Source organism: Trichosurus vulpecula, chromosome 2, assembly GCF_011100635.1.
Source record: "Trichosurus vulpecula isolate mTriVul1 chromosome 2, mTriVul1.pri, whole genome shotgun sequence".
Classification (NCBI taxonomy): domain Eukaryota; kingdom Metazoa; phylum Chordata; class Mammalia; order Diprotodontia; family Phalangeridae; genus Trichosurus; species Trichosurus vulpecula.
The window spans coordinates 162,367,859-162,391,797 of NC_050574.1; the positions used below are offsets into that span (position 1 = coordinate 162,367,859).

General features: G+C 37.6%; 1 protein-coding gene and 1 pseudogene across 1 annotated transcript; both read left to right on the forward strand.

Moving 5' to 3' along the window:
* Positions 1–9,035: 9,035 nt before the first annotated feature.
* LOC118838165 (olfactory receptor 150-like) lies at positions 9,036–9,968 on the forward strand. The gene has a single exon (XM_036745388.1). It carries the CDS (start codon positions 9,036–9,038, stop codon positions 9,966–9,968), a length of 933 nt encoding a protein of 310 aa, XP_036601283.1.
* Positions 9,969–19,067: 9,099 nt separating this feature from the next.
* LOC118836815 lies at positions 19,068–19,977 on the forward strand (annotated as a pseudogene).
* The last annotated feature ends 3,962 nt before the right edge of the window (positions 19,978–23,939 follow it).

Sequence of the window (23,939 nt, forward strand, 5' to 3'; positions counted from 1 at the left end):
ATAATGACACTTTCATAATTTGCAATCTTTATCTCTACTAGTCTTTTAAGACACTCATCTTTTATTTATCAATCTTCTAACTAGCCAGGGATAGAAAGGAACACCCTGATGTATACTAGTACAAGGACTTCAAAGCTTTGTCTCAGGTCCTGTTGTGCAGGAAATGCACAAATTTGGTTGCAAATTTTGTCACCCAGCCTACTTACTCCCTTGCTTTGAAAGAAAAGTTGATGCATACCCCAGGGCATACCAGGGGACATTGACAAATACAGCTCCCTACTAAAGCACATCTACAGGAACAAAGTCCTCCCAAAGTACTCCTTCGACAGAAGACTCATGAACTAGACACCAAGAATTAACAAATCTATTTAGGGGAGAGACCAGTCACTAAGGAAGTGCTGCTGGACACTTTTTACAAAGCCACAAGCTATCATAGTTAACCCCTTTTTCCTTTTTTAAAAATTTTATTTATTAATTTTTAGTTTACAACATTCAGTTCCACAAGCTTTTGAGTTCCAAATTTTCTCCCCTTCCCTCCTTCCCCCATCCCCAAGATGGCATGTAATTTGATATAGGCTGGACATATACACTTAAATTAAACATATTTTCACATAAGTCATGTTGCAAAGAAGAATTATAACCAATGGAATGAAACACTAGGAAGAAGATACAAAACAAAACAAAAAAGAGAGAGAGCAAATTGTATGCTTTGATCTGCTTTCAGATTCTGTAGTTTTTTCTCTGAATGTAGATAGCATTTTCCATCATGAACCTTTTGGAGTTGTTTTAGAACTTTACATTGCTGAGAAGAGCCAAGTCTATCAAAGTTAGTCATTGCACAATGTGGCTGTAACTGTGTACAATGTTCTCCAGGTTCTGCTCCCCTCACTCAGCATCAATTCATATAAGTCTTTCCACATTTTTCTGAAGTGTGCCTGCTCATAATTTCTTATAGCACAGTAGAATTCCATTACATTCTTATACCACAACTTGTTCAACCATTCCCCAATTGATGGGTATCCCCTTGATTTAAATTCTCTGCCATGACAAAAAGGGCTGCTATAAATATTTTTGTACATTTGTGTTCTTTTCCTTTTTGTGTGATCTTTTTGGGATACAACCCTAGAAGTGGTATTGCAGGGTCAAAGGGAATGCATATTTTGAAGCTGTTTGGGCTTAGTTCCAAATTATCCTCCAAAATGGTTGGATCAGTTCACAACACCACCAAAAATGCATTAGTGTTCTAATTTTCCCACATCTCCCCCAGCATTTAAAATTTTCCTGTTTTGTCATGTTAACCAATCTGAGAGTTGTGATGTAGTACCTAAGAGGTCTTTTCATTTGCATTTCTCTAATCAATATTGATATAGAACATTTTTTCATATAACTAGAGATAGCTTTATTTTCTTCCCCTGAAAACTGCCTGTTCATATCCTTTGCCCATTTATCAATCGGGGACTGACTTGTATTTTTATAAATGTGGCTCAGTTTTCTATATGTTTTAGAAATCAGGCCTTTATCAGGGACACTGGTTGTAAAAATTCCTTCTCAGTTTTTGGCTTCCTTCCTAATCTTGGTTGGATCAGCTTTGTTTGTACAAAACATTTTCAATTTAATTTAATCCAAATTATCCATTTTGCATTTCATAAAGTCCTCTAACACTTGTTTGGTCATAATTTCCTCCATCCTCCATAAATCTGACAGGTAAATATTCCTTGCTCTCCTAATTTACTTATACTATCAGCCTTTATATCTAAATCATGTACCCAGTTGGACTTTATTTTGGTAAATCATGTAAAATGATGGTCTATGTCACCCTTTTGCACTACATTCTCTTGAACTCTTCTCTGTTATCCTTATCTTAAATTTGCTTTTCATAATTTCATCCATTTTCTAGTGTTCATTGAAACCTAGCACTCTTCTACAGAAACAATATCTCTGGACACATTTATCAAGGCTGCAAGTGCTTTCTCAGATACAGGATCAAGGGAAGCAGTTGATATATTTTTTACTTGGCCTTACCACTTCAACATATTTAATCTATCCCATTCATTCAGCCACTATCTTCTCAAGATCCTTATTGTTGTCAACTGTGGGCTCTATTTCAATTTATCTCTTTCCCAATAAATTCAATATCTGATTGTCACACATCTTAAACCCTTCTTCTCCCCCTTATGAACATGCAGTCCTCTTAGTTACCAACTTCCTCAACTACTATGAGCTCAAAATTTTGGCTTCTTCAGCCATGAGGAGTGTTTATACTTCAGACGCTACCCCAAAGACTTCCAAATACCACCTCAGATAAATTGGTTCTAGAAGCCAGAATTTCTACATGTTATGTAGGAATCATGTTATGAAATGTTCATTGTGTATATGGAGAATGAATAAAAAATGAAAAAAGAGAGAGTATTCCTGGGAGATGGAAGATTATGTCAGAAAATTCTGAGTTCTCTCATTTCCTCCACAACTAAGAAAATAGCACTTCAGGTTCAATGTAGAGTGGCAAAAATTAACAAGGATTGGGGTAGAACAATGGACCTCGGGGGGCAACTGGAGAAGATCCAAAGATAAATCCCAGGATGGAGGGTCAGCCTGAGTTAATTGTAAATACCTGCAGGCTTGCTTTGCTAGAACTGCATGGAGTGAGGGCTGAAGGCACCTGGGTTGGGGGGTAGCCTCAACCTCTTTCACAGTAATTTTCACCTCCCATACACTATGGGGAGTCAGGTTTCTAAGCAGGGGAAGTTTGAAGGAGCTTCTGCTGACAAGGCAAGGAATGCCAGGCCCAGCTGTGTTGTTGAGATGTAGTACTGGGTGAAAAGGAATTAGCACTCACCTGGTGAGTGCAGAAGCAGGAAAGGAGGAATGCTGCTGGCTATGGGCACTTATAGAAAAGCTGAATTCTTTGCCTTGGTTCCAGGTCATAGATGAGAACTGAAGGTCATAACCACTGGAGCATTCTCAAAGAACAAGAAAATTTCCAGCATAATATTCCAGGAGGCCCTACTTGTGGCTTGAATGGGAAAATAGTGCAGAGTTTGGGCCCAGGACAAAGCTCAAAAAATAATGGTAGGAAGGACCTGAGGCCAGAGGCACCATCCCCCACAACACAGAATTAAAGATGATTACAATAATAAGTTGCTAAAATTTTTTTAAGTGATCAGGCAAAGGGGAAAAAAAACCCAACCATGGAGAGTTACTATGAGAATAGAGGAGATGGAGTTTATCTTCACAGAAGGATACAGAAGCAAAAAAAAATAGTTCTTGTAAACCAAAGAATAATGTCAAATGGTCACCTGCCCAAAAGGAAAAATAGAAGAACTCAAAACAAACTTTCAAAATCAAATAAGACAGATTGAGGAAAAATATAAGTAAAAGTAAGAAGAATCCAAGAAAATCAAGAAGTTTATGAAAAGAAAGTCTCTCAACTAGAAAAGGAGATTCAGAATCATAAGGAAGAAAACAGCTCCTTCAAAATTAGAATTGGGTAAGGGGAAGCCAGTGAAGTTACAAGAGACCAAGAAAAAAATAAAACAAATATAATGAATGAAAAAGAAGACAATGTGAAACATCTTAAAACAAAATCAACTGATCTAGAGCACAGACCAAGAAGAGAATGCATAAGAATAATCAGACCGCTTAAAAGCTACAATCAAAAAAGTTTTGATACAATAATACAGGAAATTATGAAAGGAAATTGTCCTGAAACATTACAACTGAGGGGAAAGTAGAAATAGAAAAAAAAAATCCGCTGGTCACCACCTGAAACAGATCCTGTAAGGAAAACCTAAAGGAACATCATAGTCAAAATCTGAAACCCCTACCTCAAAGAGAAAATAATATGCACAAGAAAAAATTTCAAATATTATAGAGACACAAATGGATAAAAGACCACATGTCTTGGAACACTATGTTGAGAAGCAAAAGAACTGGGGTTACAGCTGAATATGTCATACTCAGCAAAGTTAAGTATTTTAAAAAAAGAATGAAAAAAAGGAAATGAAAATCATTGGGAAAAATGAACATTCAATGAATTGAAAGACTTTCAGGATTTTATTGCAAAAAGAAATCAGAAGTTAAGAGAAAATTTGACACACAAGATCCAAGAGAAATATAAGGTAAACATCAAAGACTAATTACAAGAGAATCAATAAGGAAAAATTGTTTACTGTTTAAACATGGACATGTAAATGATACATCTGAGATTGTCATTAGTAATTGGGTAGTTCAAAAGAAAGAGTGGGGCAGAGTGGAAGACAATGTGATTCAAAAAAGCAACATGATATAGAAAAAGGGAAAAAGTTATTATCTGTTACAAATAAAATGTGAGCGGAAGAATTGATGCAGAGGAATAAAATGGGGGAGGAGAATGTGTAGTTCTGGAATGCAACTCTCATCAGGAATTGGTTAAAGAGGGAGCAATACATATCTATCCAGAATGATATAAAAGTCTTCTAAATTGAGAAAGAAATAGGAAGGTAAGGGGATAACATGGAGGGAGAGAATAAGGGAGGGATAGGGAATAGGGTAAGATGGGTTATACAAGGTTGTGCAGATTAACAGGAATGGGAAAAAGAAGGAACAAAGTTTATATTTAGAAAGGTATAAAAATCTTTTAAATTTGGAAAGAAATATAAAGGTAAGGGGATAGGATGGAGGGAGAGGATAAGAAAGGGATTCTTGGATGGGCTAGGCTAAGGAATAAGAGTACAAGGTAGAAGCAAAGTAGAGGAGTGAGGAGGGATAGAAAGTGAATGCGAAGGACAGTGAAGGAAAAAGGAAGAAGGAAAATATACAAATAATTATGGTTTAGAATGTGAATGGGATGAATTTACCCATAAAATGGAAACTGACAGCAGATTAAGAATTTTAATTCAGCAATACATTGCTTTCAGGAAATGCTATAAAATGAGATACAAAAATAAAATAAAGATCAGGAGTAGAATTTATTGTGTAAAAAAGCAGGGAGAGTAATCATGTTCTCAGAAAAAATTTAAAGATAAAATCAGATTTAATTAAAAGGGAAAATAGTGAAACTATACTGTGTGTCGGCCATATTAATAATAGTTGTACTATACAAAATAGCTAGATAGTATAAAAATATGATAGTACACCTGCCAAAACAGAGACAACAACTAAATTAATATAAACCAAAAACACCTTTTATACAAAGTTAGATCTAAATAATTGAAGTGATATTTATGGTGCATGTGTAGTTAAAGCTAATATAATTTTTAAATGGCAATTTTACCTAATTAATTTATTTATATAATACCATACCAATTAAATTATTTAAAAATTATCTTACTGAGTCAGAAAAAATAATCAGGAAATAGTAAGGAAAAATAATCATTAGGAAGAGCAGAGTGTCAGGAACTTCAAGGAAACCAGGGGGAAAAGATGGGAAGGAACTAGATTCAGTAATATCAGACTTTACTCCATACTGTAAGGTGAGAGCAGTTTTGAAATGTAAAATTAATAATTTTGATTTTTTTAAATTAAAATTACCTGTATTAGTAAAACTTATGTTGCCAAGAATACAGGGAATACAGAAAAATTGGGGAAAATCTCTCATAGACAATCTCCCAGATAGAATGTGATTAGGTTGATATAGTCTTGTGGTATAGGAAATGACGAGCTGGTGGATTTAGAAAAATATGGAAAGATTTGGACTTATGAAGGACAATCCAACTACAGAGAAATTGGTAACAAATGGAAATAAGCATAATGTGATCTTACATATATGCATTTGAGTGTATGTATCAATATATGTACATACTTTTGGATATCTATGTAGGTATATATGTACATATATGTGTGTATGTATGTACAAACATGTGTGTGTATATATATGTATATATATGCACTTAATTATAAGCTTCTGGTGGGGGAAAGGAAGTGGGGGGAGAGAAAGAATTAAGAGGTAAAGGAAAGTATTAATGACTTCTTCCCATAAAAGGGAAATCCCTTATGAGATAAGTCTCTTTAGAAATCTCTATCTCTGTATTACTAATGAGGTCCCAGCATTCTTATAAGCAGCCATAAAAACCTTAAGATACATCATCAGGAGCTCTGTTGACAGTGATAAACACTATTTATTTCCCTATAGGTAAAAAGTAAACTCTGAATAAAGTTGCAATTAGGAATAATCATTTGCAAATCAAATCAATTCCCAAAGCATTGCAGAGACAGTTCTGTGCCTTAATTCCCATTAGCACTAAAAAGGATTAGAAACCTCCATACTTGGACCATATTAACCTTCATAGAAGACATTGACCTGACAGCACTCTGTGGATGAAAAGACTCTAAGATCCAATGCTAGAGGGTGAGTATTTGGTCAATGCCAAATTATTCTTTCTTCTCAATAGAGATTCATGGAACCTCAGGACTTTACAAAAGAAAAGACATCTTCGTATTCTATTCTATGCATCACCAACAGTGTGGCATGAGGCTGAAGACTGGAAACAGGTGGTTTCAAAAATAGAAAAGAGATTTTAGAGGTATGAGGAACTCGAGCTCAGAATAATAGAACTATAGTATTTTAGAGTTAGAAGGCACTTTCCATCTAGTTGAAGCCATACCTGACAACTTCCCTCAATACACATACAACAGTGGTAGTCATCCTGCAGCCACTTGAACACCTACTCTGAGGGGGAATCTCCTACTACTAAGGCAGCTTATATCACTTTCAGTTGTGTGTAATTGTTACAGATTTTTGTCCTCACATCAAACCTAAATTTGCCTCTTTATTACTTTCATGCATTCCTCTTGGTTCTGTTCTTTGGAGACAAACTGAACAAGTCTAATCCCTTTTCAACATGAGAGCACTTAAAATACTTGGAAACAATTACCATGTTCCTCTGATTCTTTCCCTCTTGATAAAATTTCCAAAGTAGTTTAAATTATCCTCATAATATATTTATCCACATACTTATTCATGACCTTCATTGCCCTGTTCTGATGTTCTCCAACTTATCACTATCCTTCCTAAACTGTGGGAAACAGAACTGAGTAAAATGTCGACAGTGTGCTTTACCAAAGTAGAGTATGGTAGAACTATCACCTTAACTATCGCAGAAGCCTCTGTCTGTATATTACTAATGAAGCCCCAGGAATCTTATAAATAGTCATAAAAGCCATAAGATAAATCAGCAGGAGTTCTGTTCACACTTATGACTCCTGAAAATTAAGTACATTAGTTTTTTTTTTTTTGGGCTGCACATTGTATTCCTCAATTGCACTGAGTTTGCAGTCGATTAAAAAACCCCGATCTTTGTCAAACATACTGACTTTTAAACATATGTCTATATTTTTTGGACTTTTGAAACATATTTTAACTGTTGTTCAAAGTTTTATATTATGTCTTTATTAAATTTCATCATATTAGACTCAGCCCAGTTTTTTTAAACTGTCATGATATTTTTGGATCATGTTTAGAGAAAACTGTAAGTGTACTGTAACTGTAAGTTACTGATCTCTCCAAGCTTTGTGTAATGTTTGGATTTCATAAGCATGCCATCTATGCTTATATCGTATTTAACAAAACAAGACCTAGGGAGAATTCCTGATGTACTCCACTTTAGACTGTCTTTCAAGATAGCATTTAAAAATTATGACTACTCTTTGTGACTCCAACAAATTGCAATTCTGTGAAATCCATATTCCTTCATGCTTTCCATAATATGGTTTTTTTTGAAGTTAGAAAAAAATTTATTTCACATCATTATTTGATGGGGTGACTTGACCTCTTAGTCTGGCACAAGCACACTTAAGCTAGTTACAAAAGCTCTTTTTATTATTCATCCGGATGTGAATTTTGCACTGTGACCCACTTCATCAGCCTTTTCCAAACTCCACCTCTTGATTACATCATCTCATTTCTACTTTTCTATTCCCCTTTCCCTTGTCATCCTCATGCATGTTATTCTTTATACCAAGCCAAAATAATTTCGGTTTCCTCTCCATTTGTTTGCATCAGATAGCATGGAAAAGGATACCTCTCACTTGCTAAAGAGAATTGACAAAAGCGTGAGTTTCAGGATGATCCCAAGATATCAACAATAAAAAGTCACCTTATCTAAGGCCCCATCAGGTTCAGTGTGTCTTGTCCTAGGGTTTTTATGAAATACTTTGATTAAATTTAGGCACATTATATATTACAGAATGCCATCATGTTAATATTCTGTTCTAGTAAAAAACTATCTTGAGTCCCTAAGAACTATCTCTGCGGAGGACAACCAGATTTCCTTCTCAGCTCATAGCTATCCAAATGTTTGCCCTTATCAATAATTGTCCTTCTCTGAGACCTTTTTTAATTGTCATGAAAAAGGAGACAACGTCCACAGTCCCCAAGTTGGAGAGCTCCAACCATATTTTCTGGACAGTTCATGGGCTATGGACGGGGTTTTGCAAGAAATAAGATAGCGAATGAAAAGATCACAGGCAAATTGCTAAATTGAAGAGATGAGAGAATTGTATCTCTTCCTGAACTGCATCAGTATTAGAATTTAGATGATATCATCATTGACTTTCTCACACCCATGGCTATTTTAACAATTGTAGAAAGGCATTATTTAAAATTCAGTATAATCATAATCAAAACTGGCATCAAGTGAGAATTAATTTTAGGTTATATCTCTTATGCTTACTATCTGTGAGAACTAGTCTCAATAGTCTCTAATATTTTTATACATGTAATACCTACTTCAATACTTGTTGCATACAATATAGGTTGTGAGCAAAGTTCATTGAAACTATGAATGGTTTAAGGATATAAACAATTATGGTATACTGGAGAGAAAGTCAAGTGTGGATTTTTCCAACAGTCTGGTATACATGAATTATGTAACTGTGAAAGCTGATAGTAAGTAGCTGTGTGTATGAAAAAAAATTAGACAAAAAGATAATTAACAGTTATATTCTGTCTGAGCTCATTTTTGAGATGGGTAATAATGAGGACATCCTCTTTGTTGTTGTTTCTGTTTTTTCTTCTTGTTTACAGTTTCTTGCCTCCTCTCGCTCTACAGTCAAAAAGAATGGAGAAAGGAAATTACTCACTAGTGACTGAATTCATCCTCATAGGGCTAACAGACCAGCCTGAGCTCCAGCTACCCCTCTTTTTCCTGTTCCTAGTGATATATGTGGCCACAATGGTGGGGAACCTGGGCATGACAATATTGATTAGACTCAGTTCTCATCTTCACACCCCCATGTATTATTTCCTCTGCAGTTTGTCCTTCATTGATCTCTGTCAATCAACTGTCATCATTCCCAAAATGCTGCTGAATTTTTTATTAAAGAAAAACACCATCTTCTACTCTGACTGCATGACACAGTTCTATTTTTTTGCCTTTTTTGCAATTTCAGAATGTCAAATGTTGGCTGTGATGGCATATGACCGCTACGTTGCTATATGCCATCCCCTTCTTTATGGTCTTAGGATGTCTTATCAAGTGTGCTCATGGCTGGTGAGTGGAGTGTATGTATTGGGTCTCACTGGGGCCACAGCTCACACAGGCTGCTTGCTTAGAGTGTTCTTCTGTAAGGAAAATGCCATTAATCATTACTTCTGTGATATCCTTCCACTCTTAAAGCTCTCTTGTTCTAATACATATGTCAATGAAGTCGTGGCTCTGGCCTTCAGCACATTTAATATCCTTTTCCCAACACTGGCCATTATTTGCTCTTATGTTTTGATCATTATTAGCATTTTAAAAATTCGATCCACTGAAGGCAGATCAAAAGCCTTCAGTACCTGCAGCTCCCATATTGCAGCAGTTGGCTTCTTCTTTGGCTCTTCTGCATTCATGTACTTGCAGCCATTTTCATCCAACTCTATGGATCAGGGGAAAGTGTCCTCTGTCTTTTACACTATCATTGTGCCCATGCTAAATCCCATCATCTATAGCCTCAGAAATAATGATGTCAAAATTGCCTTAAATAAAGTAATTAAAAGAACATTCTTTTGAAAGGAACACTATTAGAATAATTGAGGCGGGGAGAGAGATCTGTACAAAACAGAAACCCTGTCTTATACATGTAATTAATTTAGATCCCAACTCAGAGATGCTTTGGAGACATATCTTAAACCATGGTAGGCTGGATTTCTCTTCCCACATTTGCACTCCTCCTACAACTTTGGCTTGCATATCAGATGAATAGACTAACTGTGAAATTCATCCATGGATTCATCTGCTCCTTATATTGGAAGAGATGGTTTTTCTGGTTTAAAAAGATGTATACAAATGCCATTTTCATGGATAATATTCTGTGGGTTAATGATTGTTGCAATTAGAAGTTAAATTCCCAATGTTTCACAACATGAATCATACAGAGAATATTAGAGCTACAAAAGGATTTTAAGAATTGCAATTCCCGTGGGCAGAGCGAAGATGGCGGCTGGTAAGCAGGGAATAGTCTGAGCTCCCTACCGAGACCCTCCAAAAACTTATAAAAAATGGCTCTGAACCAATTCTAGAATGGCAGAACCCACAAAACAGCAGAGGGAAGCAGGGCTTCAGCCCAGGACAGCCTGGGTGGTCTCTGGGTGAGGTCTATCCCACACGGAGCTCAGAGCTGGGAGCTGGGAGCTGGGAGCTGGGAGCTGGGAACGGAGTGGAGCAGAGTCCAGCCTGAGCAGCGCGGACCATCCAGACCAGAAGCCGGGCAGAGGGGGCCCTAGCACCCTGATTCAGTGTGCTGCGGCAGTTATGAGACTTCTCAACCCACAAACACCAAAGACTGCGGAGAAGGTTAGTGGGAAAAGCTGTGGGAGTGGAAGGAGTTAGCGGTTTGGCTTCCAGCCCCGGGGGCAGCGGAGGTGGGGCAACTACAGCTGTTGTTACTCCCGGCTCCAGGCCCACCTGGTGGGAGGAATTAAGTGGCGGATCAGAGCAGGGGTGCACAGCCTGCCGAAGATCTAAGCCCAGTTCGGGTTGGGGGTCCTTGGGGAAGGAGCAGTGCTGGTGCGGCAGAGCTGGCACCTCCCCCCCAAACGTGGAACATAGAACTCTGTAATCTACAAGCAGTCATACCCCATTGAAAAACTCAAGGGTCAAGTTAGTTGGCTGGGAATATGGCCAGGGAGCGAAAACACACCCAGATTCAGTCTCAGACTTTGCATTCTTTCTTTGGTGAAAAAGAAGACCAAAACATACAGACAGAAGAAATTACTAAAGTCAAAGAGCCTACAATAGAAACCTCCAAGAAAAACAGGAACTGGTCCCAGGCCATGGAAGAGCTCAAAAAGGAGTTGGAAAAGCAAGTTAGAGAAGTAGAGGAAAATTGGGAAGAGAAATGAGAAGGATGCAAGAAAACCATGAAAAACAAGTCAATGACTTGCTAAAGGAGACCCAAAAAAATACTGAAAAATACACGGAAGAAAACAACACCTTAAAAAACAGACTAACTCAAATGGCAAAAGAGCTCCAAAAAGCCAATGAGGAGAAGAATGCCTTGAAAGGCAGAATTAGCCAAATGGAAAAGGAGGTCCAAAAGACCACTGAAGAAAATACTACTTTAAAAATTAGATTGGAGCAAGTGGAAGCTAGGGACTTGATGAGAAATCAGGATATTATAAAACAGAACCAAAGGAATGAAAAAATGGAAGACAATGTGAAATATCTCCTTGGAAAAACCACTGACCTGGAAAATAGATCCTGGAGAGATAATTTAAAAATTATTGGACTACCTGAAAGCCATGATCAAAAAAAGAGCCTAGATACCATCTTTCAAGAAATTATCAAGGAGAACTGCCCTGATATTCTAGAGCCACAGGGCAAAATAGAAATTGAAAGAATCCATCGATCACCTCCTCAAATAGATCCCAAAAAGAAATCTCCCAGGAATATTGTCCCCAAATTCTAGAGCTCCCAGATCAAGGAGAAAATACTGCAAGCAGCCAGAAGGAAACAATTTGAGTATTGTGGAAACCCAATCAGAATAACCCAAGATCTGGCAGCTTCTACATTAAGAGATCAAAGGGCTTGGAATGCGATATTCCGGAGGTCAATGGAGCTAGGATTAAAACCTAGAATCACCTGCCCAGCAAAACTGAGTATCATGTTCCAAGGCAAAATATGGATTTTCAATAAAATAGAGGACTTTCAAGCTTTCTCAGTGAAAAGACCAGAACTGAATAGAAAATTTGACTTTCAAACACAAGAATCAAGAGAAGCATGAAAAGGTAATCAAGAAAAGGAAATTGCAAAGGACTTACTAAAGTTGAACTGTTTTGTTTACATTCCTACATGGAAAGATGACGTGTATGATTCATGAGACCTCAGTATTAGTGTAGTTGAAGGGAATATGCATATATATATGTTTATGTATATATATAAGTGAATGTGTATGTATGTATGTATCTATGTGTATATGTATGCATGTGTATGTATGTATATATATATGTGTGTGTGTTTATATATATATATATATATATATATATATACATATGTATATGTAAAAGAGAGAGAGCAGACACAGGGTGAGTTGAAGATAAAGGGAAGATATCTAAAAGAAATAAAATCAAATTAAGGGACTAGAGAGCAACATACTGAGAGAGGGAGATAGGGAGAGATAGAATGGGGTGGACTATCTGGCATAAAGGTGGCAAGAGGAAGCAGTTCTGTGGGAGGAGGGGAGAGGGCAGGTGAGGAGGGAATGAGTGAACCTTGCTCTCATCAGATTTGGCCTGAGGAGGGAATACCATACATACTCAGTTGGGTATCTTACCCCACAGGAAAGAAGAGGGAGGAAGATAAAAAAAAATAAAAGGGGGGGGAAGATGGAGGGGAGGGCAGATGGGGGTGGAGGTAATCAAAACAAATGCTTTGGAAAGGGGACAGGGTCAAGGGAGAAAATTCAATAAAGCGGGATGGGTTGGGAAGGAGCAAAATGTAGTTAGCCTTTCACAACATGAGTATTGTGGAAGGGTTATACATAATGATACATGCGTGGCCTAGGTTGAAGTGCTCGACTTCTTAGGGAGGGTGGGTGGGAAGGGAAGAAGGGAGAGACTTTGGAACTCAAAGTTTTAAAAACAGATGTTCAAAAACAAAAAAAAAGTTTTTGCATGCAACTAAAAAATAAGATACACAGGCAATGGGGCATAGAAATTTATCTTGCCTTACAAAAAAGGAAGGGAAAAGGGGATGAGAGGGGAGGGGGGTGATAGAGGGGAGGGCTGACTGGGGAACAGGGCAACCAGAATATACGCCATCTTGGAGTGGGGGGAGGGTAGAAATGGGGAGAAAATTTGTAATTCAAACTGTTGTGAAAATCAATGCTGAAAACCAAATATGTTAAATAAATAAATTTAAATAAAAAAATAAAATAAAAAAAAAGAATTGCAATTCCCACCCACTTGTTTTTCAGTAGAGGAAATTGTTCCCCAAAGAGGATAAATGACTCCTCCGAAGTCACAGCACAGGTCAATAACAAAACAATGTCTTGCACTTAGTCTCTTGACTCTTGGTCTTTCATCTTCTCCAAAACTAATTAGAAAGTGGAAAATAAACTTACAACCTTAATTGTGAGAGGATATATACAGAAAATATTAAGGACCCATCCTCAAACCCCACAAAAATGTACAAAGAAGTTCCTTATTCATATAACCAGGTTTTAAGATAACCTCATGCAGGTAGTGAGAAATATTTCTCAAGCTGTTGTTCCCACCACATTGTTTTTCTTCCTGTGCTGGAAAAAAACAGATAATCTCAGGCTGAAAGCCAAAAGCAGCTATAGAAGCATGAGCTGTGGGAAAGACTATTGTCTCACTGGCAATTTTAAAGCTGACTCTATAACAGGCATGAAAATGTGCTTGTATTTTCAGATTTTGTCAGTGTGTCTATTGGTTCTCTAGATATTTTCCTCTCTTCTCTTTATGTTACTTTTCTTTAATGAAAAGTATTTGTTACATGAGACAGTTATTTGAGAAAAGAATAGGAATACTTAGAGAAATTTCAGCCATATAAAACAAGAAAAATTAACAAAAATATATTTAAAAATAAGCATGCATGCAGAATGATATTTGTGAAGTTGCAGCAGAGATTATTTGGCTGTGGCAGCAGCAAGGCGGGATGGCATATATATTGAGGAATTAAGGATGTGGAATGGCATTTGGGATAGAAGATGACATACTTGAAAAAGGAGCAGTATATCCTAAAAGTCTTTGGGCATGCTGCTTCTACCTTGAGTGCAAGTGACCTGTGGGCCTGTGGTTACCCCCTCAGGCCTTGCAGTTTCCTTCCCTTTCACTAGCCAGTAAAGGAGTAATGATTACTAACTTTCCACTGGGGAGAACAGGTTCCAAGCTATGAAGTATAGTCTCCTTTTTCCTCCTCTTTCTCTGTCCAAGTAAAAGAGAAGTTGATTAGAAAGCTTGTCATGTTTTGTAAAGTAAATTCTTTAACTGATGTCAGAATATCTATATTTCTTTTGATGTCTAGGCAAATTTAATTGATCTAACTGTTCTTGGCCTATGTGGTATCACTATTATCCATTAGTAGTGATTTTTTGTACCTCCTTTTCCATTTGGCTAATTCTACGTTTTAAGGAGTTGCTTTCTACAGTAGATTTTGTTTTCCATTTGGTCAATTGTATTTTTTAAGGACTTGTTTTCTTCAATTATCTTTTGTCCCTCCTTTTCCAAGCTGCAGACTCTCTTGCATACCTCTCATTTCTTTTCCAATTTTTCTTCTGCCTTTCTTATTTGAATTTTAAAACCCTTCTTGAGCTCTTCCAAGACTTTTTCGTCTTTGGACCAATTCATATTTTCCTTTGAGGTTTCAGACATAAGTATTTTGACAGTGTTGTCTTCTTCTGAGCTTGTGTTTTGATCTTCTCTGTCACCAAAATAATTGTCTCTGATCATTGTTCTTTTCTGCTTCTTGCTTTTGTTTGCCTATTTCCTGGCTTTCAAAGGTGGGCTCTCCTGCTGGAGCACATGAAGCACTGCCCCAAGTTTCTTGTGCTGGAGCCAGGGGCCTGTCCACTGGCTTTGTGTGTTGTGGCCTCAGGTGCTGAGAGCTGGAAGCTGTAGGGGTCTGGCAACTTACCTGCTGCTGAGCTATGGTCCTACTGTCTGGCTTGTGCTGAGGCCAGTTGGGGTTTTTCTGCATTTCCCTGGGACTACACTGAAGCACAGAGAGATTCAGCTACTGGAGGACCCTTGCCTACTGGGGCTGCGTGGCACACGTGGTCGTTCTCTGAGCTGGTGTCTGCCAGTTCTCCTGGCTATGCTAAGGCACATGGGAGGTCCTAGTGTTGGTGTTTGCCTGCTCCACCATGCTAGGGTTCAGAATATCCTGCTGGTTTGTTGAATCCACTTGCTGGTGGCTTGCTGGCATGTTTCCTGTCCTAGAATGTGCTTCACTTTTACCTGATTGAGATGATCCTTCCCTAGCAATCCTCCAAGATTTCTTGGCTAAACAATGGCTGTACCCCATATTTCTGCTGTTCCAGAATATTTCCTTGGGTCCTATTTTGGGGCTTTTTCAGTGTTAAATATGGGAGAATGACAGCAATTTACTTATCGGCTCTATTGGCTCCTGGAAGTTCCTCTCCCCTCCACTTTTAAGTCATGGCTTGCTCCCTCAGCAACACTTCCCTGAAGATTTTCTTGCTCCCTCTTATCTCTCTGGTAGCTGCAAACTACTGCTGTCCTCTCTGCCCTTGAACTAAAACCAGGGACTCTATTGCAAGTGCCCACAGCCAACAGGATCCCTGCCCCTCACTATTATACTTAGCGGATATGTGTGCTACCTCTTTTTCCCTGCACCCACAGCCTGAGTCTGGTCAGCAGAGCTGGGCTTGATGATTCTCAACAGTGGAAGGTCCAATCTCCATAACTGTCTCTGAGATGAAGGTTCCTAGGGCTGAGGGTCCCTCTCAACCCTGCTGCCCCCAGGGCTAATTGCTTATCCTACAGAGTCAGCCTGGAGATGTTTGCATTTCTTTCAGACTATAACTCCACCTCTGGAGGTTGAGTATTTCCTTGGGTTTTCTCAAATTGTCTTAGGAGAATTACTGCTTTACCCCATGTTTATTTCAGCTTCTCTGAGGCAGTATTCTCTTTTTTTGTGGAGGAAATTTGGAGAGCTGAAAGTGTCCTGACCTACTCCACCATCTTCTCAGAATCCTCTTTCTTGATCACTATTCCTTAATGGGGAGGGAGTGCCCAAGCTGTATATACAAGTCTTCACTAACTTCCCATAAAATGCCAGTTATTCAAAGACAACAACGAATCGCAAATAACCCCATTTGTGATCCATCCTTTTTCTTCTATTTTTGTCAGGACCTCAATACTGAAAAGACCAGTCAGTGTACAAAGCACATGACTGAATAATGTGACCACTCCTAGTCTTATGCCCAACTGGAAACCTGAGTTTCATTTCCTCTATAAACAGGATCCAGCTTGAGTTAAATCCCTCCCCAGGGTGAATAAACTTATGTCCTCTTCATTTGAGTTTGGGGTAACCTGGCTCATGAAGGTGAAAATTAGCCTGAGAGGTCCTGATACAAATAGCTTCCCCCACCCATATTGCTGGAGGCTTCAAAGTCTCAAGATCAAGCTACATTCTCAGTAGGAGGGGGTAAGGATTCTTAGTTTACCTCCTCTTTAAGTGTCCATCAATCAGAATTGAGTTTCACTTGTCAGGTTAGTTCTCTGTCAGAAGGAATACTCCTAATTTAAGGTGTTCAGAGTTTCCCTTGTCTTTGATTACTGAGAGAAATCATTGGCAATTAATTTATTGATTATTGGCTGTCCAAGTTAGTAAATTGATTTTTATTACCTGGACCTTGTTTTGTGGAATTTTATTCTCAACAAACCTATTTATCCAAGCTGATAGCAAAACAAAATAAGAGAAGTTGTGTGGATGAGAATATACCAGCTAATACAGAGAATGAATTAGTTCTTCCAATGGGAGCAAGCTATTTCAGCTCAACCAAGAGAAAGAATCTCATATATTGTTCTAGGAGTATTAACCTGAAAACTCTAGTGTGGTAAGCTTGGGATATGGCATGACTGAGATGCCAGCTCTTCTGTATGTCACCTACTTCCCAGAGTCTTTGTCTACCTTCATAGTTCATTCATTTATTCATAGGGAATAATATGTTTTCTTTGTCAAAGCTGGAAACCAGAAGACCAAGATTTCTTCTCTGCTAAGCTCTTGTCAAATTCACAGTCCTGCCCTACCAAACCCAAACCCTGCTAGAATTACCCAATTAATGTTGGACCACTCATTGAGGAGTGTCGAGCTTCTGATGATTAAATCTTATCACAATATATTTTAGAATTTTTTTCAATTCATTTCAATAGAAATTAAGCAACAATGCTGAGTAGAATACTGTGCTGATGACAAACGATTGAATGAAAAAAACATTTTTATATGAGCGCTACTGTTCCAGGCATTACTGGGACCACAAATAAGATAGTCCTTGCCCTGAAGAAGTTTATATTAAAAATGGGAAGGAAACATATAAAAGGGCATATTGGCCATGGAAAACCTAAGGAAATTGCAGGTATAGGGAGTGCAGTTATACTACAATTGATTACCAACTCTTTCTAGGAATGATGAAGTTTCTTATTACTCTTCTCAGGTAAAGAAGTAAATAATATGTGCATGGAGTAGTGCCTCATAGGAGAATGATAGGTGGATTGGATTGAAATGGGTTTGTGAAGGGCTCTCTCACCACACAGAAGCACAGGGAAACATTGCAAAGAATGGAATGATAGTTCTGGACATGAGTGGGAGGAACAAAACAACATAGCAAGAACATGAACAGCCAAAGAGGCAAAAATGTAATCACCCTTTCCCTCAAAGAACTTAACACTCACCAAAACATACAGTATTGCAAATATAGTAATAAGAACACACAATTTTCCCATTTGGGAAGTCATTTTATAAAGAATCACCTCAGATATTGTGATCCTGAGGTATTATAGTATGGTTGTCTTCTTTAACATCTTTAGTGGGAAACAGGCAACAAGGAAATGTAGTGGATAGAGTGCAAGACCTGGAGTTAGGAAGACTCATCTTCCTGAATTAAAGTCCTGCCTGAGACACTTACTTGCTGTATGATTCTGGGCAAGTCATTTAACCATGTTTTCTTCAGTTTCCTCATCTGTCAAATGGGGTGGGGAAAGAAATAGCAGACTTGTACAGTATTTCTGTCAAGAAAACTCCAAATGAATCATGTAGATTCAGGCAAGACTGAAAATGATTGAACACCAAGAAGATATCTAGAGCAAAAAGCAATTCTCAGAACTTTTTGTCAGAGAGGATTCCCTTAGTATTCTAAAAATTAAATACTCTTTAAAACATTCATGTGTGGGTTATATCTATATTTACCATAATAGAAATTAAATATCTTAGTATTATTATTAAATAGATTTGACTTTATGACTTTTGACTCACCCAATGAAAGGGTCTTTGGAAGGCTGTGAAATGAGCTTGAACACTCTCAGGGATCTCTGTATCACACTTTAAGAACAACTCTTCTAGAGTGTGACACCCAAAACTGTTATTGAGGAGGAGCCTTCTCTCTTCTTTATTGAGTATAGTCTTTTATATTTAAAATTTATGTTTTATATATTCTAGAAAAGTTAATTCTGAAACAAAAAATAACCTTTGGAAGTATCTGCTGCCCTTTTTAGGTAGAAAGGAAGGAGAAAGAAGGGAAGTTCATACTTTAGAGTCTGTAGTCTATTCTCTGTAATGGGAAGTCAGCTTTCACACTCCCTTTCTGCCCTCTGAAAGCAGAGACAGTGGCAGAGCCAAGGGCTGAGGGAGCAGCGCCACATGGTGCTGAGCCTCAACATTCAGCTATCTTGTATCAAATCTCCCACTCCAGCTGCCCTTCCATTGCTTGTGGCACCAACAGTGGTTCCACATCTAATCACTAATATTCATTGTAGAAAAATAGAGAGAGAAAAGGATAATAAAAATAGAAATTATTATATTACTCTTTTGTCTGTGACCTCACTTGAGGCTTGTAAAAATGAGGACTTCTTTTTTTCTGATCTTTTCTATAGGTCCTTGCCGACTCTTACTCCACACACAAAAGAAATGGCTACAGGTAATTACTCTCTAGTGACTGAGTATGCCCTCATAGAGTTAACAGACTGGCCAAAGCTCCAACTACCCCTCTTCCACTTGCTCCTGGGCATCTGTGTGGTCACATTGATTAGACTCAGTTCTCATCTTCACACCCCCATGTACTATTTCCTTGGCAGTTTTTCCTTCATTGGTCTCTGTCTATCAACTATGATCACCCCCAAAATGTTGGTGAACTTTGTGTCTGAGAAGAACACTATCTCTTACCCAGCATGCATGAGTCAGCACTATTTTTTTGCTCTTTTTGGAATCTCTGAATGTCACATGTCGGCTATGATGACATATGACCACAATGTCACTATATGTCATCTGTGTCTTTATAGCCTTATGATGTTCCATCAGGTGTTCTCCTGGTTGGTTGGTTGGTGTGGTGTATGCATTGGCTATTGTTGAGGTCACAGCTGACACTATGTGCTTGTTTGGTGTGCTCTTCTGTAAGGAAAATGCTATCGATCATTACTTCTGAGATCTCCTTCCACTCTTGAAAATTTCTTGTTCTGGTACCTATGTCAATGGAGTGGTAATTATTTCATTTGTTGCATATAATGTCTTTTTCTCAAGCCTGATCATTATTTGCTCTTATATTTTCATCATTAACAATATCTTACAAATTCACTCCACAGAAGGCAGATCCAACGCCTTCAGCACCTTAAGTTACCATATTGTACCAGTTAATGCCTTCTTTGGCTTTTGTACATTCATGTACCTACAGCCATTTTCTTCCAGCTCCACGGATCAGGGGAAAGTGTCCTCTGTCTTTTACACTATCAAAGTGCCCACACTAAACCCCCTCATCAACAGTCTGAGAAATAAGGATGTTAAAATTGCTTTTAGCAAAATGATAGAAAAACTTTCTAATTAAAGGAGAAATGTGGGAATAATGGGTTTTATGGATGGTGGATAATGTGCAGGGGAAAAGAGAGAGAGAGAGAGAGAGAGAGAGAGAGAGAGAGAGAGAGAGAGAGAGAGAGAGGAAGGAAGGAAGGAAGGAACAAAGAAAGAAAGAAAGAAAGAAAGAAAGAAAGAAAGAAAGAAAGAAAGAAAAGAAGGAAAGAAGGAAGGAATAAAGAGAAAGAAACTTTGTGTTATGCCAACCAGATGTTGAGAAGCTTATCTCAGAGATGCTTTGGGAACAAACCTTAAACCAGGGTAGATTGGTTTTCTCTTCCTATCTTTGCCTTACTATATACTAATACTAATATACTAATCATGAATTAATCTGATTCTGATATTTAAAGATTTGGTTCTGCTAATTTAAAAATACATGGAAATGCATTTTTTTGCATGTCCCTCTTGGGGACAATCACTACTACAACTAGCACTTAAATCCCTAAATGGTCATAAGATAAGTGATTCGGAGAATTTTGACTGAGAAGATTTGCAATTTTACAAATCTATCCTACTTATTTATCAGTTGAAGAAATTGTACCCCCAGAAGGATAAATGACTTACCCAAAGTCACAGAGAAAGTCAATAGCAAAACCAAGTCTTGAACTGAAGTTCCTTGAATTTGTGTGACAGTTTACTCAAGATTTAAGTTGAAGGACAGCAATGGTCTTACTACGATACCTTGAATAAGAATAAGAAGCATTATACCCTTTGACCCAACAATACCACTTCTAGGGCTGTATCTCAAAGAGATCTGAAAAATGGGAAAAGGATCTACATGTATAAAAATATTTATAGCAGCTCTCTTTGTGGTGGTTAAGGACTGGAAATTGAGGGCATGCCCATCAATTGGGGAATGGCTGAACAAGTTGTGGTATTTGAGTGTAATGGAATACTATCATGCTATAAGAAATGATGAGCAGGTGGACTTCAAAAAAACATGGAAAGACTTGTATTAACTGATGCTGAATGAAATGAGCAGAACCAGGAGAACATTGTACACAGTAACAGCCAGAGTGCGCGAGGACTGATTTTGATAAACTTAGCCCTTCTGAGCAATGCAAGGACCTAAAACAACTCGAAAGGACTCATGATGGAAAATGCCATTCACATCCAGCGAAAAAAAGCTATGGAGTTTGAATGCAGAGCAAAGCATACTATTTTCTTTTTTTTGTTTGTTTTGTATTGTTTCTTTCTCATGGTTTCTCCCATTCATTATAATTCTTCTATATAACATGACTAGTGTGAAAATATCTTTAATAGGAATGTATATGTAGATCCTATATTAGATTGCAGGCCATCTTGTAGAGGGAGGTGGGGAGGCAGGGGGAGAAAATTTAAAACTTATGGAAGTGAATGTTGAAAACTAAAAATAAATAAATTAACTAATAACACAAAGAATAACAAGCACTCTGTCTATAGGTTGAATGTTAATGGTAAGTACACTAATGGGAAGTTGGTAATCCACAATATTAGGATTAAAGAACCCCAGGCTTAACCATTAGAATAAGTGTAGCAGCAGCCCTCTGAGAACCAAATCAATTGGTGCGAGTACACATTGGAGGAGAGACAGCTACCAATATTTTGATTAACTGCAGACATTTCTAAATAAATATTGTAGGCAAAGGGACTTGAACCAATGCCTGATGAAACAAAATCTATGTGAATTCCCAAGAAGGCATACAACTACATACAGCACATGCCCACTAGTCCACAATATTGAGAGAAATAGTGAAAGGGAAACAGATGGCAAAATTTATACTCTGTAGAGAAGAAATAATTTACAGCACAGAAAAATTTGAATCCACCCTACTGTGATTTCCCAAAGAAGAAAAAAGAAAGTTGATTGGGAAGACAAATAAAAGTGAAATTAAGAACAATCTAGAGAATTAAAACTATTATTAAGTAAATAACAATCTTAAAGATAAGATGCAAAAAGAATATATGATCTCTATAAAAGCAAAGTACAGATCCCCAAGACACAATGAATAGAGACAACTTAATGCTCATAGGCCTTCTAGAATAATATAACAAATCAAAAACCTGAACAACATAATGCAAGAAATAGTAGAAAAATACAACTCAAAATTTATGTACACAGAAAACAATACACCAAACAAAAGAATCCACAGGTCACCTCCTGAAAAAGAACAGCAACAAAAAACTCATACTGCAAATTCTTAGACACATAGTAGTTAAACTTAATAAATCAATCAGCAATTAACAAATTGTGCAACCAACTCAGAGAATGATATGTTTAAATGTCCATTGATTTACCTGCTTTTATTCTTGGTTCTTAACTGTTTTCTTCTTCCTAGGATCTTGGGAGGTTTTAGCCCTTTCTTCCTGATACTGCCTAATCACTCATTTTCAGACTCCTTCCAGTTTGATGTAGATACCTGTTCCTGGACATCAAAGCTGTCTCAGCCATGTCTCACATTGTGAAATTCATTGTTTAATAGTTTTGATCTCTGTCCCAAGTGACTGCTGTATGGAACATTACTGACTCTAGCTAGCTGCCTTTCGTTTTGCACTAGTGAGGCCCTATTTTCATTTTAGCCCCTGTTCCTATTCCCTCTATTCTTTAGCTCTCTAGCCAAAAGATGCTGCCCTACAAAAACACTCCCACATTTACACACCCCATATCCAATCTGCTGCGAAGGCTATTGATTTCCACTTTGCAACATCTCTCAAATATACCCCTGGTCTCCTCTGACACTGCCACCATTCTAGCACTCTAATATAAGGCCTCATCACCTCACGCCTAGATTATTGCAGTAGGCTGCTGGTGGATCTGCCTACTGTAAGTCTCTCCTCACCCTAATGTAGCCTCCATTCAGCCACTAGCCTGACTTTCCAAAAATATGGATCCAATCATGGCATCCACCCACTCAAAAACTCCATTAGGTCTCAATTGCCTCCACAATCAAATACAAAATTATCATTTGGCATTCAGAGTCATTCATAACTAACTATGTTTCTTCTCTAAAATTGCCATTAATAATTGGATAGGTCAACAGAAAGTGGAGTAGAGTGGAGTATGATATGATTCTAAAAAGCAAAATGATATAGAAAAAGGCAAAAAGAGTGATTATCTCATACAAATAGCATGAAAAGAATTACTGATACAGAGAAATAAGATAGGGGAAAAGAGTGGGTAGTTCCGGACCCCAACTATCTTCAGGAATTAGTTAAAGAGGGTACAATACATGTCTATCCAAAATTGTATAAAAGTCTTCTAATTGGAGGGAGAGAATAAGGGAGGGATAGGGAATAGGATAAGGTGGGGTATAGAACAGTATGTAGATTAACAGGAATGGGGAAAAGTGGTAACAACACATATATTTAGAAGGTATAAAAATCTTTTAAATTTGGAAATAAATAAGAAGGTAAGGGGTAGGGTGGAGGGAGATGATAACGAAGGGATTCTTGGAAGGGCTAGGTTAAGGAATAAGAGGGCAAGGTAGTGGGTAGAAGTAAAGTAGAGGAGTGAAGAGGGATAGGAATATGGTGAGAAGGATAGTGAGAAAAATAGGAAGGAGGAAAATATACAAATAATTATGGTTTAGAATGTGAATGGGATGAATTTACCCAAAAAATGGAAATTGACAGCACATTAAAAATTTGAATTCAACAATATATTGCTTTCAGGAAATGCTATAAAGTGAGTTACAAACATAAAATAAAGGTCAGGACTAGAATTTATTATGTAAAAAAGCAGGGAGGGTAATCATGATCTCAGAAAAAGTTAAAGATAAAATCAAATTTACTCAAAAGGGAAAAATAGGGAACCTATCCTATGAGTCAGCCATATTAATAATAGTTTTAGACTATATAAAAGAGCTAGATCACATAAAAATATGATAGTATACCTGCCAAAGCAGACACAAGTCCTAAATGAATATAAACACAAAAATCCTTCTATACAAAGTTAGA

Excerpts from the sequence above, each read along its gene's own strand:
- LOC118838165 (XM_036745388.1), top strand. The coding sequence starts at position 9,036 with ATGGAGAAAGGAAATTACTCACTAGTGACTGAATTCATCCTCATAGGG.